Source organism: Podarcis muralis, chromosome 2, assembly GCF_964188315.1.
Source record: "Podarcis muralis chromosome 2, rPodMur119.hap1.1, whole genome shotgun sequence".
In the NCBI taxonomy this organism is placed as follows: Eukaryota; Metazoa; Chordata; class Lepidosauria; order Squamata; family Lacertidae; genus Podarcis; species Podarcis muralis.
Genome location: NC_135656.1, coordinates 100,830,385 through 100,846,005, shown reverse-complemented (window position 1 = coordinate 100,846,005; position 15,621 = coordinate 100,830,385). Strand labels below are relative to the sequence as shown.

The window sequence follows — 15,621 nt, the reverse complement described above, 5'->3', positions numbered from 1 at the left end:
TCACCTGAAGCTGAAGGTTACCTTTGCAACTAGGAGCGTTATCATTTCCTTGACGGTTTCTTCAATTAGTTCATCTATTTTTGAGTGATACTGGTGCTAAGGAGGGGGAAGAAGATGGAGGCAAAATATTATTAGCATAAATCATTGGTAACAAACACTTCTGTCTAGTTTGTTGTTGTATCGGCTGTGATATTTAAATGTTGATCGACACGTGCTCTAGTGTAGTGGGCAGTAATGGATTGAAAAAATGCATTTTTCTTTTCTCTTTTCTTTTTTTAAACCAAGAAGCCTCTGATAGGATTTCATGAATCATGGTCGAATCCTAGCTTCAGTTCCATGCATGCAGCTGAGCCGACATTAATGAGAGTCAAATGCATGCAGCAGAGGACAAAATCTGGCATCTTTTTTTTTTTTGCTATATGCAAATCATGATAAAAGTGGGCAGCGGTAGGAGAGCGCTTTACATCTGTTCTTAGTTCTGATTGATCCAAAGTGTTGCAATTAAGGCATTCACATTCTTTAAGGTTTCAAACGACTCCTGAAACACAGCCCACGCTGAAAAAGCAACATAGCAGCTGTCTCCTGGTGCACAGCAAATCTGCTGTTGGTCAGAGGGAACGTACAGAGGAGTCGAGTTTAGGCAGACAGGCTGCATTGGGTATAAAGGGTCGCCCACTTCCAGAAAGCCAAGTGGAATTTAATGTTTAGACTCCACTCTTGGCGAAAACAAATTAGCTAAGGATGTAAAGTTCCAAATGCAAGTGCTTGTTAAGCACCTGAGTGAATTGGAGCCTTTATGACCAAGTGTAAAAATGATTGAGACATGGGTGTTCTGACTCATGCAAAAGATGGCAATTGCTACACTATAAGGCCCCTCAATTAATACCATGCTGGGGCGATGGGTTAGTGCTGACGGCTCATAGAAAAGACTGACACCAACTGAACATTCAGCATCACTTTTGACACACGACGAGAGCTGCTACCCACCCACTCGATGGGCCCCTCTACCCAATTACTGACCAGATCAAACCTTGCTGTCCTACGGAGCTCTGAGAGAATTACCAAAAGCGTGTGATTTGAGGCAAGGCACAAGAGCTTTCTGCCAAATTTTAACAAAACAAGCATCTACTTTGTCAAAAAAACAGGGCTTTTCACTACTAAGCAAACACTACGGGGGGCATTCTTTTGTTTTTGTCAAAGCACAGAAGAACAAATATTTAATATATGATGAAGTTTCTTTTCCACATTCCTCCCCTCCTACATTAAATAAAACATTGAAAGCGCTGATCTCAGTCACTGTATTTATTTCCACTTGTTTGCGCTAATGTTATTTTAAAATGTTAACATCCAACCAGAAAAAAACCCACATTAAAAGAGACAAATCTGCTATAAATACTAAATCATGCTTTGGGGAATAAGGAGTGTGAGGGGCAATTAGAAGTGTGAGACGCTAGTCCCTCAGAACTGACTTAAGAGTTCCTCGCTAGTTTGAACTGCTCAGTGTTTCTCTTTCTTTCAATGGAACAGTCACATACTACAACAGGAACTTGGAAGAAAACAAAAGAAAATGTAGGACACACTTACCCACTCTTTAGCAAACTTTCAGATGATTGGGGACAGAAATAAAGAGGAAGGTGCAGAAGACAGGAAAAAGAACATATGAAGGTAAACCATAAATAAAAACAAAATCTTCAAAAAAATGGGACCTTCTAAATGGGGGCCATGAAAACGCAGCAGCATGCACAGAAACAATAAGCAACAAGGAAATGAAATATAATGGATATAATCCCTTTTCACTGAAATACCTGAGATTGCTACCAAAGAGAACCACACGCAGAATACAAAACGGGTTTTTGAAAAGTGATTGTTGCACAGAACACATACACAGAAACATCTCTAGTGAGGCAGAGAAATATCATCTTTGTTGCAATTTGGGGAAAAAAGGAATAGTAATAATAATACATGTAGAGCTCAGTGGCATGGCAGCTGGTTTTTTTTTGGGGGGGGGGGGCTTACTGGACTCCAGTTTGGGGATGGCTAAAGTTTGATGGTACCCCCTTGTTTACTGAATCATCATGAGGAAGCTGACACTTGGGAAGAGACAATTTCCCCAGAATTCACATGTGAGTTTTGTCCACCACCTTTTTTTACATTAGAAGAGAATTGGCTTTTGATTACAGATTTATTTATTTTTTAAATCGTATTCAGAATTTTAGGTTAACCGTCATAATGTTACAACCTAAAATAACGTTTTTGTTCACTCGGTAGAGTCTATCTGATTAACGACCCATTCCCATACCTGCGATGTCAGTCAATTTATTTGGGTTGTGACTGAATGTAAACTACACCTACAACTTCCAATGGGATGTAGAAGATCTGTTTTGTTGTTCTTCCATTAACTGCATTGTCAGGTTGTGTTGGACTAGCTCGCAGGGATGAAAAGTGTGTGCATGTGTGTGCGTAATGTAGCAGCTTTTCCCACAGAGGACCCCCCCAAGGCCGAATCTACATATGTAGCAGAATCAGGGGGCAGAATCCTAACCCCAGAGGTATGGACCCTTCCACTTCTGGAAAGCTGTAGACAGAGGGTGTGCATTTTGGAAGCTATCCTGTGTTAAAAATAAACGAATCACTGCAGGTAGCAGAAAGAGGTATAGCAGAAAAAGGGCTGAATGGCAATATTTGGGAAGGGACCATAGCCCATGCTTTACATGCAGAAGGTGCAAGGCTTGATCCCAAGCCTCTCCAGTTAAAGAGAGAATGGGGTAACAGGTGATAGAAAATGCCTCTGCAACCGCTGCCAGTCAGACAGTTCTGGGCTAAACTGGTGAAAAATTTGACCGGTATGAGGCTACACCATGTTGTTTAACTGCCTTGTTTTTTAGTGTAGAAGTGGCAGTCATTCTACCACCCATGTGCTGCTACATGTGTACATTCATGCTAAGCCCCGGAAGGGAGGTTTTTTGTTTTAAAGGCACAGGTGTTTGTAACTTGGACCAAACAAGTCAGTGTTTGCATGTGATTGTGTACATGTTTACAGGCGCTGGAAATGGCATAGGAATGCTGGAGGGAGGAGGGTGGAATCTCCCGACTCGGTGCTTTACAATTTGCACAGGGAAAATCAGCAAGAGATGCGTTAAGAAAAGCAGCAGTGTTTCAGAATCCCACCTAGTGCTTATCTCTGCCCCTGACCCTGATGTGAGGAAGGTAAAGACTTAACCTTCAATGACCTCCCCTGCCTGATGTAAAATATACTTGCTGCTGGCTCAGGAAGGCTGGGCACCATGGGCAGCTCTGTGTTTACACAGGCGAAAAGGGGACTGGGGAAAGGCGATGCAGGTAAGGAAGCAGAAGCCATTGGCCATCTCCTCTAGTTTGCTGGGGGCCATGTCGCCAGGCTACCCAAAAGACACCCTCTTCCCAAGGGACTAGGTGCTTTGCGCAAACCCTCCACCGCTCCCGCTTCTCCATCTGCTAAAAAAGTATTCCTTCGCGTGCAGAATCCCTCTTTTCTCCAGCAGCCACAGCCACTTTTGCAGATATTTACTCTGGATGGTGGGATGCAGGCAGCAGCGCTGCTGAGGAGTAGCATGCTACATCATGAAGCACGTGCCGAACAGAACAACTCCCTGGACGCGGAAAACAGCAACGGGCGTTCCCTGGAGGACGTGACCCCGTGACATATATATGTACACGTGCTACCCACTAAGCACAGGACAAACAAAGCTTGCAAATGCACACCATGCACACCAGTGAAAACTATGTTGGCTTGGACCTCATTTTGAAAAGCACCAAGAGATGCACAATGCAGGACATGCCCAAACCTGGCACGCTCTGGCTCTGATGCATGCACAGAAAATGGGACCCTTACAAGCATGTTAGGCTGAGCGGAGGTACACCAAAGGTAGTGAACGTGCAAGCTGGACATTCCCCTAAAGTGCATCGATGCTTTTGAAAATGCGGCCCACGGGATATGGTGGCAATGCATGGAATTTAAAATAAAAAGATTCTCTTGACTGATTTTTCCCCCCTCTCTCTTTAAAAAATCTGGGCTTCGCATACAAGTCCAAAAGACATGCTTAATTTGCCACATTATCATATTGTTTTAATCAAGGATGTTTGTTTGTTGGAGGTGAGGGCGGGTGACAGTTCTCTTGCTAAGTGTTCATCTTCGTTGGATAAATTATGAGATTTAACTAAAAGGATGGCTAGGTGTGTGCAAAATAATACAGTGTGAAATGTATTGACAAATATGTTTTCAATTAAAATCTCCTTTACAACGCAAATGAGAACAACAACGGCAGCAGCAGCAACAGCAGCACTAGAATGCAGCCAGAAAGATTGCAGACTAGCTGTCTGATCCTCAAACCGCTTCGCCAGGGAAAGCTCCATTGGCACAAACAAAGCTTGCACTGGTGGAAGCGCTGGGAGGATTGTATATTTTAGAGACCGACAGGGCCCTTCACCTATAGGAATCCATCACTAGGGGGCACTGACTCAAAGAAGCACTACATTGTTCCCCCAAACCTGTTCCCTATTTTGAACCCGCAGGGCTAAATAGATAATAATAATAATAATAATAATAATAATAATAATAATAATAATAATAATAATAATTTATACCCCACCCATCTGGCTGAGTTTTCCCAGTCACTCTGGGCGGCTCCCAACTGAATGTTAAAAACAATACAGAGTTAAATATTAAAAACTTCCCTAAACAGGGCTGCCTTCAGATGTCTTTTAAAAATAGGATAGCTGCTTATTTCCTTGACAGCTGATGGGAGGGCGTTCTACGGGGCGGGCGCCACTACCGAGAAGGCCCTCTGTCTGGTTCCCTGTAACCTCACTTCTCGCAATGAGGGAACAGCCAGAAGACCCTTGGCGCTGGATCTCAGGGAATCTGAATCACAGAATCATAAAGTTGGAGGCACCCTTACCAAGAAATCTGGTAATACAGTATCATCCAACCTCTGCTTAGTGATGGCGAGTCCACTGTCTTTTCAGGAGGCCTGTTCCATTACTGAACAATTCACACTGTTAGGAAGTTCTTCCTATTTACTTACTTTCTGACATTTATATTATTCTGTGCTCCCCTTACAGAAGCCAAAGCAGTGTGGTGCAAAGGCAACAGTTACCCATCCAGGCAACTGACCAGACCCAAACCTGCTTAGCTTCAGCAAGGCAGTAGTCTCCTGTATCTTCATACCATATTCATAGTTCTTTACATCAGGTTGTAATAAAAAAGATCAGAGGAGTAAAGTAAAATTTACATCAACGATATGCCTTTTGGCTCATGGAGCTGTTTTAAAGCTACCCATTTACTGCCGATAGCTGCAATGCAGGGCATCCTGTCTACTCTCTAATTATGAAACTCCACGGTGTGGATGATGTGGGTTGATGTATGGGGAGGATGTTGGTGGGTAATCCTACTTCTGGCAGACATTGGAATGATGGGCGCTCTGTGGGTGCCTGTTCCAGGTCTCACTGCACAGAAGTTCTGTGGCCCTCTTCAGTTTGACTAAGGCAGGCTCCTGTTTGCAGCCAAGTGGCCTCTGATTTATGTGCCATCAGCAGAAGCTGCCATTTTATCCTGCATGCTATAGATCAGCCCTTCTCCATGTAGATTGAATGGTGGCTTCAAAGTTGCTATTCCCATTTGAAATGAACATGGTGGTGAATCAGCTTGTTGTTGTGGGGGCAGGGAACTACCGCAAGCAAAAAAAGGAAGTTGATGCAACCAGGGTTGGATATGTACCAGCCCTCCTAGTGTGCAGGTTAGGTGTGCAGCCTTGAGGTCATCTTGGACTCACAGTTGTCCATGGAGGCGCAGGTCAATTCTGTGTCCAGGGCAGCTGTCTACCCATTCCATCGACCTGCCTGCATGCTGTCTTGCCAGAGTGATACATGCTCTGGTTATCTCCTGCTTAGACTACTGCAATGTGCTCTACACGGGGCTACCTTTGAAGGTGACTTGGAAACTACAACTAATCCAGGATATGACTGCCAGACTGGTGACTGGGAGTGGCTGCAGGGACCATATCTCACTGGTTCTAAAAGATCTACATTGGCTCCCAGTGTTGACCTTTAAATGGCATTGGCCCTGTATACCTGAAGGAATGTCTCTATTTCCATCGTTTAGCCCAGACACTGAGGTCCAGCTCTGAAGGCCTTCTGGTGGTTCCCTCAATGTGAGATTTGAAGTTACAGGGAACCAGCCAGAAGGCCTGCTCAGTAGTGGGTCCCACCCTGTAGAACATCCTGTCATCAGATGTCAAAATGATAAACAAGTACACAACTTTCTGGAGTCATCTGAAGGCAGCCTTGTATTGGGAAGTTTTTAATATTTGATGTTTCATTGTATTTTTACATTCTGTTGGAAGCTGCCCAGAGTGGTAATAAATAATAATAATAATAATAATAATAATAATAATAATAATAATAATAATAATAATTTATTTGAACCCCGCCCATCTAGAGGGCTTCCAACAGAGATTAAAAATACATTAAAACATCAGTCATTAAAAACTTCCCTAAACAGGGCTGCCTTCAGATGTCTTCTAAACATCAGGTAGTTGTTTATCTCTTTGACATCTGATGGGAGGGTGTTCCACTTGGCTTCTCGCAGTGAGGGAACCGCCAGAAGGCCCTTGGTGCTGGACCTCAGTGTCTGGGCAGAATGATGGGGGTGGAGACGCTCCTTCAGGTATACTGGGCCAAGGCCATTTAGGGATTTAAAGGTCAACACCCAGTCAGATGGGTGGAGTCCTAATAAACAACAACAACAACAACAACAACAACAACAACAACAACAATGATTGCCACAGAATTGCCAATAGATCCACAGTGCTTAGTTCAGAGTGGAGAAGATGGGAAGAACATGAGAATATACCTTATACGAGCTCAGGACTAAACTATGGGCCCATCTGCACCATACATTTAAAGCATTGTTGATACCATTTTAAACAGCCATGGCTTCCCTCAAAGAATCCTGGGGGCTGTAGTTTGCTAAGGGCACTTAGGAGGCTCTTATTCCCCTCAGAGAGCTCCAGTTCCCAGAGCCCCTTGGCAAGAAGGATTGTTAACTCCTCCCTGGGAATTGTAGGTGTGTGAGGGGAATAACGGCTCTCAGGTGCCTCTTCCTCTTGTGGTCCCACCTGTATGGCAGCACTGGAAGAAGAAGAAGAAGAAGAGTTTGGATTTGATATCCCACCTTTCACTCCCCTTCAGGAGTCTCAAAGCGGTTAACAATCTCCTTTCCCTTCCTCCCCCACAACAAACACTCTGTGAGGTGAGTGGGGCTGAGAGACTTCAGAGAAGTGTGACTGGCCCAAGGTCACCCAGCAGCTGCTTGTGGAGGAGCGGAGACACGGACCCGGTTCCCCAGATTACGTGACTACCGCTCTTAACCACTACACCACACTGGCTCTCTTTGGGCAGAGAAAGGCATGGATTTGGTGCTCCTGTCATGCTGACCCATTAATTCAGTGTGGGGGAAAATCCACCCTAGGAAGCTTTGCAGCACCCAGGTCCTCCAAAGTGCTCTGTAGGAGTGGGATGCTAATTCAGCTAAACTAGAAAGAAACTTTGGCCTGCTTTATAAGCAGATGAATTCAATCCATCTATATTCACTTTACTAGGCTGACATTGGGTGCGCATGTGAGAGGCATGTTTCATTACGACACCGCCAACAGATTGTGCGTATGCTGCATTTCTGTTAGCGACCATCTGACCTCAGAGAAGAAAAACATACCAGACCCACCAAGAAATATTTGATACACAAGTTATTCCTGTCAATACATTAAATATTCAGAAGAAATATAAATATTTAAGGTGGTAAATTATGTCTGCCAAATGTCTGAACAGCTGCCTTTGAATATAAGGACACAGGGAGAATATGGGTGTATATGTTCAGCAGAATGCAATCCCTAAAATGCCTCAAATTTTTCCATATCTGATCATTAAAGAAAATTAAGAGAGATAATGGCAACATTTGGAGGCTCAGTAGGATTCAGTGGGCAGACCTTATATAGGTCTCCTTTTCTCCAAAGGAAGGAATTGTGGATACTCTAAAGGAGGAAACTCAGGTTGTCAATTCAAGATGGGTTGTTTATTGTTTTGCTGGTTTGATTTACTTGTTTTTATCCTGTATTTTATTCTGCAAACCGCCCTAAGATCTTATGATGAATATCTTATTCGAAATCTAATAAATAATAATAATAACATTTGGTGGTTATCCTGAATTTCCTGGTGCAATTATCCCATGTCTTTTCTAACCATAAAAAGTTTGATAAGAAAACTGATGGAAAACTACGCTGGAAAACGTTGGCAAAGTTGTATAGCCTCCACATGAACATATCAGGATGAATGCCTGGTAAAGCATCATTTATAGCAACATTGTACTCTGAGTGCTCAATAAACAATTGGCCTGGAAGCTCCCTAAATATCAGTTCAAATGGAGTTGTTACTGGGATTGGATTGGGTGGGATGATAGAAGTATAGTTCCTGCTAGTTCCATTACATGTGGTGGAGTGGGAGGTTGCTGCAAATTGACTGTTCCTATGTGTGCAATTGACTTAGATGAGTTCCATGATTGATTAAGAGGAAAGGCCTTTTATCAATTGCTAAGGATGTGGGGAGAAAATGAGGACAGCAAACACACGGAGGAATTCTACTGGAAGGGAGGGGCAAGATTATGTCCCAGGGCTACTGTCAGAAGCAGCCTGCTTGGTTCCCTGGCAGGTGTGTCACTTAAGAGGGGGGACGGTGAGGTGGTGTGGGGGTTGGTGTGGTGCAGATGCACTGGCAGAACCCATCTGATGCTCCCACTGGTATGTCCGCACTGTACAGACACCCCCACCGCCTCACCCCTTCACCCTCCCCATAAGCATCAGCAATGAGCTTGCCAGGAAGGAAGCATTGTGGCTCAAGTTGCTGCTGGCTGCTGTGGCTCTGGGAGCACTTTTGGTTCAACAACCAAGAGCTCAGTTAGCCTGGGGAATAGCAAAGCATCCCGCCAGCAAACGCTTCTAGGCTGTGGCTGGCAGGAGACTAAGAATGCAGCAACTGTCAATAACGTTATCCCTTTGGAACTGAGTTGGGTTTGGCCACATGGAAGGTTGAATCAAATACACCCCAACTTTGTTTGAGAAAAGAGATGGATAAAATGGTTAATTTAGTGTCGTTGGCATAAATATCCCTTGCCATACTGCAGTCCTTATTAGTCAGTCACTTTATATATTAGCAGTTATACATTTCTGAGAGAAACAGGAGAAAAGCAAAGAGAAATGAGATGGCATGAGACACTGGGATGAGGTAGGAATTCATTAAAATGAATAAAAGAGAAAACAAAAGACTTGGAGGGGAGAAGGCGGGGTGTATGTAATCCTGCAGTCCTAAACAGTAACTTATGCACAGATAACTCACATCTGATTTGCAGGTCTATTAGTTCAGCTATTTGTTAAAAACGTCATACCAGAGCAACCGCTACTTCACACAATCGCTATGCAATCTGTGTACCACAGTATCAATACTTTCTCAAAGAGGCACATGTGGATTTGCCTAAGACATATTAAAGGCTGATTCTTTGTGCAACTGAATTGCTGCTTGTTATCAACCATGATGGGTCATGGATTTGCAAGAACAATGCGAGTGACAAATCAAGTAAAATGGGAGTTGGACAGGGGTAACTGAGGCTGGCAAGCACCTTTTACCTATGCTATACCTGATGGGAAATGAAACTGATACAACGGAGAAATGGCAAATTAAAACCCCAAAGAATCAAATTTCTCACCATCACATGTACAGGTAGCTGGCAGAACAACCCTATGCATATCTGCTCAGAAGTAAGTCCTGTTTAGTTCAACGGGACTTACTCCCAGGTAAATGTGCATAGGAGCGCAGCCTACGCTTACTCCCAGCCTTGGCATTTGGGTAAGGCCTAGAATTTATTTCAACTAATAGTGTTATTATTAGAGGTGCTGGAAAGCTGTATTTGTAAAGAGATACTAGGCTTAAGCCAGGAACACTGAACGCTGGGGCTCTTTACAAACTTGGCTATTGGAAGAGTTTAGAAGTGTCACTTCAGGCCAGTTGCCAGAAACCTCTAGCAGACGTTCCTATAGATCATAATGGATTAAAACAACAAGGAATTATGGCGTAGAAATAATTGAGCTGCAGCAGCTTCACTACGACTGTCTTCCTGAGTTTGTAAAGTGCAACGAAAAGGCTGCACCAAGACAGAAGATGCAAGGCAAATTCTGTGGTTCTGGGCTAATTTCAAACCAGGAGTGGTGGGAGTTCAGTTAAGTATATGCTTTGACTTGGGTGAGGGAAGCCTTTAGTGCTCACAACAGTAAGGTTGCATCCTGGGATTATATAAAAAGAGGGGCATCTAAAAGAACACATAGCATACCAAACAAACAAAAGAAAATGAGGACCAAAGGACCTGCTCCAATGCTCACTGTACTCAGTCTAATCTCCCCATGAATCCATTTGGATTGGTGCTTTATTTTGTAAGTATCAGAATGAGATAAATATTTCAAGAAAATAAAAAAAGCTAGAATAACCCATGTGACATAGATTCTGAACATGAGGAGTTGTTGTTGTATGCACTACTGAAAATGAGATACGAGAATCCAAGCCCTGTGTCTGAACTGGTCATAAACAGAGATGAGAAAAATGTTGAACAGTGTTTCAAGCCTTCCAAACAAAAGAGGATTATGATTATGCATTTCATTGAGCCCAATTCAGCATGTCTTTCTACTTCACAACATCACATGTGGAAATGTTCAAGTTGTGATAATGTCTTTGAGAAGTAAAACACATTAGACCAGCAGATGATAAAACTGGACCAGTTTGGAACCTTTGAGTCATTAAGGACCCGGAAGTATTATAAATGTAGGTTTTAGAAAAGTCCAATCAGGCAGGACTGCATTTTACATAGGATCAGGCAATTTATTTCCCCTTAAGTCCTTTTGCTCAGGTTGCTTTGTTTCTCATTGGGTTTTCTTTGCCTGTTGGTCAAAATAATCATGCCTTTGCAATCTGGTAGTTGCATGTAAAAATCAAGACGTTGGGGCAAACGTATGTCTGGTTCCAAGGTGGAGTTAATGACTCAATATAAAACACTGTCATGCATAAATAGGCTTTAAAGGTACCTTGTGCACATCACAATCCTTGCCAACAGTCACTTCTAAGTGACAGGGGTTCTGAGTGTCCATATTCAATATGGGGATTTGTTTGACGGAGTGACCCTGCATTTTCATCTGCATAGTCTATATATGGAAAACTAAATCCACAACTGTTAGAATGTTTCTGAAACCAGCAGAATATAAGATGCAGATTTTTTTCCCTTTAAACATTTATAAATATATATATATATATAAGTTTTACCTCTTGGCCCATTTCCATACTGCAAAGTTTTGTTGACTGAGCTTTGGCATCAACCATAACATTAAACATGGTGCATATTGACTGAGGGACTCTGAAATCTGTTGACCGGCTTGTTTTTTGCAGCTTTACTTCAAATGCAATCCTGGTTCTGTTAAAAGTAATAAAAAATAAAATAAAAGGAACATTTTAAAAGTTAAGATACTGAGGCTGCTAATTTGACTGAGCAATACAATACTCCGAAGTCTTCATTTTCCTGTGTGTTCTGGGAGACCAGTGGGAAGGGGAGCTGGTCACAGCAGGAGAAGGAGACCCTACAGCCTGCCTCACTCAGCCTCTTGACCCCTCTCGCTTCTGAGTCTGCACTGCTGTCTGCCACAGCCTCTCCCTGCTCACTAAATCCTGTTGCCTCTTCTGCTCCTAACACCTCCTCCTCCCAGTCTACTCCTTCTCTCTCTAACCACCCATTGTCGTCCCACCACCAGCCCTCTGATTCTGAGCCTTCTTCATCTGGGGGTTCCTTAAGGGTTCCTTGGCTTGTACCTCCCACCACTTCTCTGCATCCAGCCAGTCCATGACAACTGATTTCTACTCCGGACATGGAACAGATAAGCGAAGCTCATCAGTTTCTGCTCCTGTTTCCATTTTCAGCTGAATTCTCCAATATTCCTAGCCCAACACATTTTGGAATGTAAAAGAAAAATGTTCATGAATGGCAACTCACACTTTTTAGCTTATTTCTTTAGTGATTTGCCAAAGCTACAAAAGTTTATCTTTGCAGGTTGCAAACTAATTTATAACTGAAGTATACCAGGAACCAAACAGAAAACTCACAGCAGTATAGGAAATCATATGGGTGTTCATTACTCAGCACTGATTATACAAACCTGTTAATTGATTAACTCCACCAAAATACTGAATTGTTGCATTTTCATTTTGTCATAATGTGACTCGTTTGCCTGAACTCTTCTGAATTGTCACATAAACTGCTATAAGTTGATTCTTTGACAAGTAAATATACAACACCTCTTCAGGTTCTATTGCAAAACAGGAGCCCCAGGTTTATTTCTTCTCTTCTCATTATGCGATTTACCCAACCTGTTCCAACAACAGCCAATGATGTGGATTTGGGTGGGGAAAACCATCTTCTTCTGCATCAGCATCATTACTACTATTACAACATTTCTATCCTATCTTTCTTCCAAGGAGCTCAAGGTTCTCACCACTCTCCATTTCATCCTCACAGCAAAAAATGGTGACTGGCCCAAGGTCACAAACACAGAGTGAGATTCATGTCTGAGAAGGCATTTAGACCTCGACCTGCCATCTCTTAGACCAACACTCTAACCACTACATCCCACTGGCTCACCATAGCATAGCACGATGACATGTCATATGATCAGTTGAACCAGCTATTTTTTGGGGGGAGGGGGCAAGAAAGAGGGAGAGAATGAAGAATGCCACCAACATTTTTTGGCAGTAGCCCCAAGTATGTAGTTCTGCCCTGAACGACTGCTCTTGTTTGATTTGAGAAGGCTGCTTGCCATTACTGAGCTTCTCATTGAGGAACCCCTGCTAAGGCTTACTTAAAACTCTCACAGAAGCTACTCATCAAGTACTTAATTTTTTGGGAAGTCATTTCCAGCATGCATTGCCCCAATTGCAGAAGCAGAATTGCACAATTGCGCAGAAGCAATTGGATGTGATTTCAAAACTTAGATGCACGCTATGTGGACACTAGTTGCTTCCACCAGTGCTTCCACTGAGAGCCAGTGTGGTGCAGTGGTTAAGAGCAGTGGACTCATAATCTGGTGAACCGGGTTCGCATCTCCGCTCCTCCACATGCAGCTGCTGGGTGACCTTGGGCTAGTCACACTTCTCTGAAGTCTCTCAGCCCCACTCACCTCACAGAGTGTTTGTTGTGGGGGAGGAAGGGAAAGGAGAATGTTAGCCGCTTTGAGACTTCTTAGGGTAGTGATAAAGCGGGATATCAAATTCAAACTCTTCTTCCACCAGTGGTGAAGCATGGGAGGGGGTACAGAGGTGGCTGCCCTGGGCACAAAATCGTTAGGGGCACAAAATTTCAACACCCGGTGTTGCCTCAATACAGCTGCGCAGTTTCGTCGCTGGGCTCTGTTGAATACAGCTTCTCCATGTGCACCAGGAAGTGACTTCTCCAGACAACAATCTCCTGGGTGATGCGGATGCCGTTAGGAAGCTGAATGCTCATGCACACTCCCCATCGTTTCCCCTCCCTCCCACCACCTCAGCGTGGCCCTGGACGCTGGCAACCCGTGCTACGCCACTGGTTTTCACTTACCTCTTCACACAGGACTCAATCATATCACTAGCCATAAGTTTTAAGCGCTGTTCTAGGTGTTTCCCAAACTCTTCCTCAGGCCAGTGTAAATCCCTGATGAAGGTCTGTAAGGCATCCAATTTCCAAAACAGATCTTCTGACGTTCCTGATCCATTGCTGACAGGAGAAAAGGAAAAATAAGAATGACAGGAGAGGTTACAGCCTGCTCTCTGGCTCTGGAAACCTAATGTGGAGATCGTTCTTGCACACGTAACGGGGGCGTAACAGTGACTGGAGACACAGAACAATGCCAGGGAGAATCTCCATCATCAGGCTTTTACACTATACATTTTCTTCTTCTTCTAATCTACCTAGCTGTTACAAGTCTTTCCAGATCAGACAGAAGAGGGTAACGAACGTTTATCTGGAAACAGTGCATATGGCGTAAAAAACAAAAAAACAGCCTGTTTCAATAATCACATTAGGGTATGTAGTTATTGAACTGAAGGCTATACAACGTGAAGGCAAATCTCTGGTTGATAATAACCGCAGTACACAAACGTATGTGGTTATTCTTCGGTTTCATGCACTTCCCGCATTGCAAGCTTCATTCTCTTCGTTCTCCTTCCCCCATCCCCAAGGGTTTCAGGAAAAAACAAGAACAGTGCTAACAAGTGGTGAGCGAGGACACACTTTTTGAACAGCTGGAAACAAATCAGGGTAAGGCAATTGAATAATTCACAATGAGACATCCTTTTACATATCTCAGAAAACTTTGGCTTTGTTGATTTCTCTACCTCTTTTTCGTTTGGGACTTCCCCCCTCCCCAAATTTCCTTTCTCTTTTTCAGAAAGAGAAATAAATATATCTGACCAGACTTCTGTAAGTTTCCTTTTGCTTTTTGCAATGCCTTTACAATTCCGTGCAGGTTCAATAAAGCGCAGGTTCTCTTACCCAGATCTTCCATACAGATGGGACCAGCCAGTCCAGCTGCTGATTTAGACTTCTCTTCAGCTACAATTATGCCTAATGCCTCTACTTACAGGATAAGATACGAGCTTCAGATTGTGCTTCATGCTGAGAAATTTATGCACCTCTCTCCTTCTCTCTCTTATCCCTCTCTCCACATTGATTATGACCAAGGGAACTTGAAGAAGCGCACCCGACTCCTCGCATACCACTAATGCTAACACAATAATTTGTATTTACACACCATGCATTACCAGGTCATGCTGATATCGTCTATAGAAACAAATAAGGATGGGTGTTTCTATTGTGACAGATGCCAGCTGCATTGAGTTAATGCTACAGAAGGGAAGATATAGCTAAATGCACACATGGCTACTGCAGGGTGAAGACTATATTCCCAACATGCCAAGGGGGGGGGGGCACAGTCCTTTGAATCCTGCACTAACAAAGGTATTTATTCCCCAAAGAATGCATCGACTCAGTTGTAATAAATAGACATACCTATGTAATGGCGTGAAAACACTGAAACATGTCCTTAATGGGTAGAAGGGAGATGGGCCCAATGAAAAGATAAGAGAATCAGGCTTTTTCTTGAATGGTTGGTTAAGCAAAGAAGTAGCACACATCATAACAGTGGCATAATTGGCTAAGCATCATTTCAGTTCTTCTGATTTAAACATACATTGAGAATAATTACCTTCTCTTTATTATTATTTTTTAAATCCAGTCTAATCCTGCCTTTGGAATAGAGCGTATTTATGTTTGAAGCAATCAGATATCCAGGAATGGGGAAAAAAAACCTGGTATTTAGTATTACAACATGGCGATACCCATCTGCTTCCAGAATTTTCAAATAAAAAAATAATCTCTGGGTTGATTTTGTATCTCCCATTTGAAGAGTTCACTGGATTTTGAAAAGCGGAGAGCAATATCACACATTTGGCTTAAAGCTGACAAGTTCAGTA

At 43.1% G+C, this 15,621-nt stretch overlaps 1 protein-coding gene across 24 annotated transcripts in view; it reads right to left on the bottom strand.

Moving 5' to 3' along the window:
• Positions 1–15,621, bottom strand: part of CADPS (calcium dependent secretion activator) — a 337,672-nt gene that overhangs the window by 59,518 nt on the left and 262,533 nt on the right. For 13 of the 24 annotated variants that reach the window (XM_077925069.1, XM_077925077.1, XM_077925073.1 and 10 more), the window contains 4 exons: positions 13,709–13,864; positions 11,392–11,539; positions 1,585–1,599; positions 22–96 (listed from right to left, as the gene is read on the bottom strand). In XM_077925069.1, the coding sequence (XP_077781195.1) occupies positions 22–96; positions 1,585–1,599; positions 11,392–11,539; positions 13,709–13,864 (394 nt within the window). The remainder of the gene's footprint in view (positions 1–21; positions 97–1,584; positions 1,600–11,391; positions 11,540–13,708; positions 13,865–15,621) is intronic. The other 11 variants (XM_077925070.1, XM_077925078.1, XM_077925086.1 and 8 more) reach the window with 1 other exon arrangement.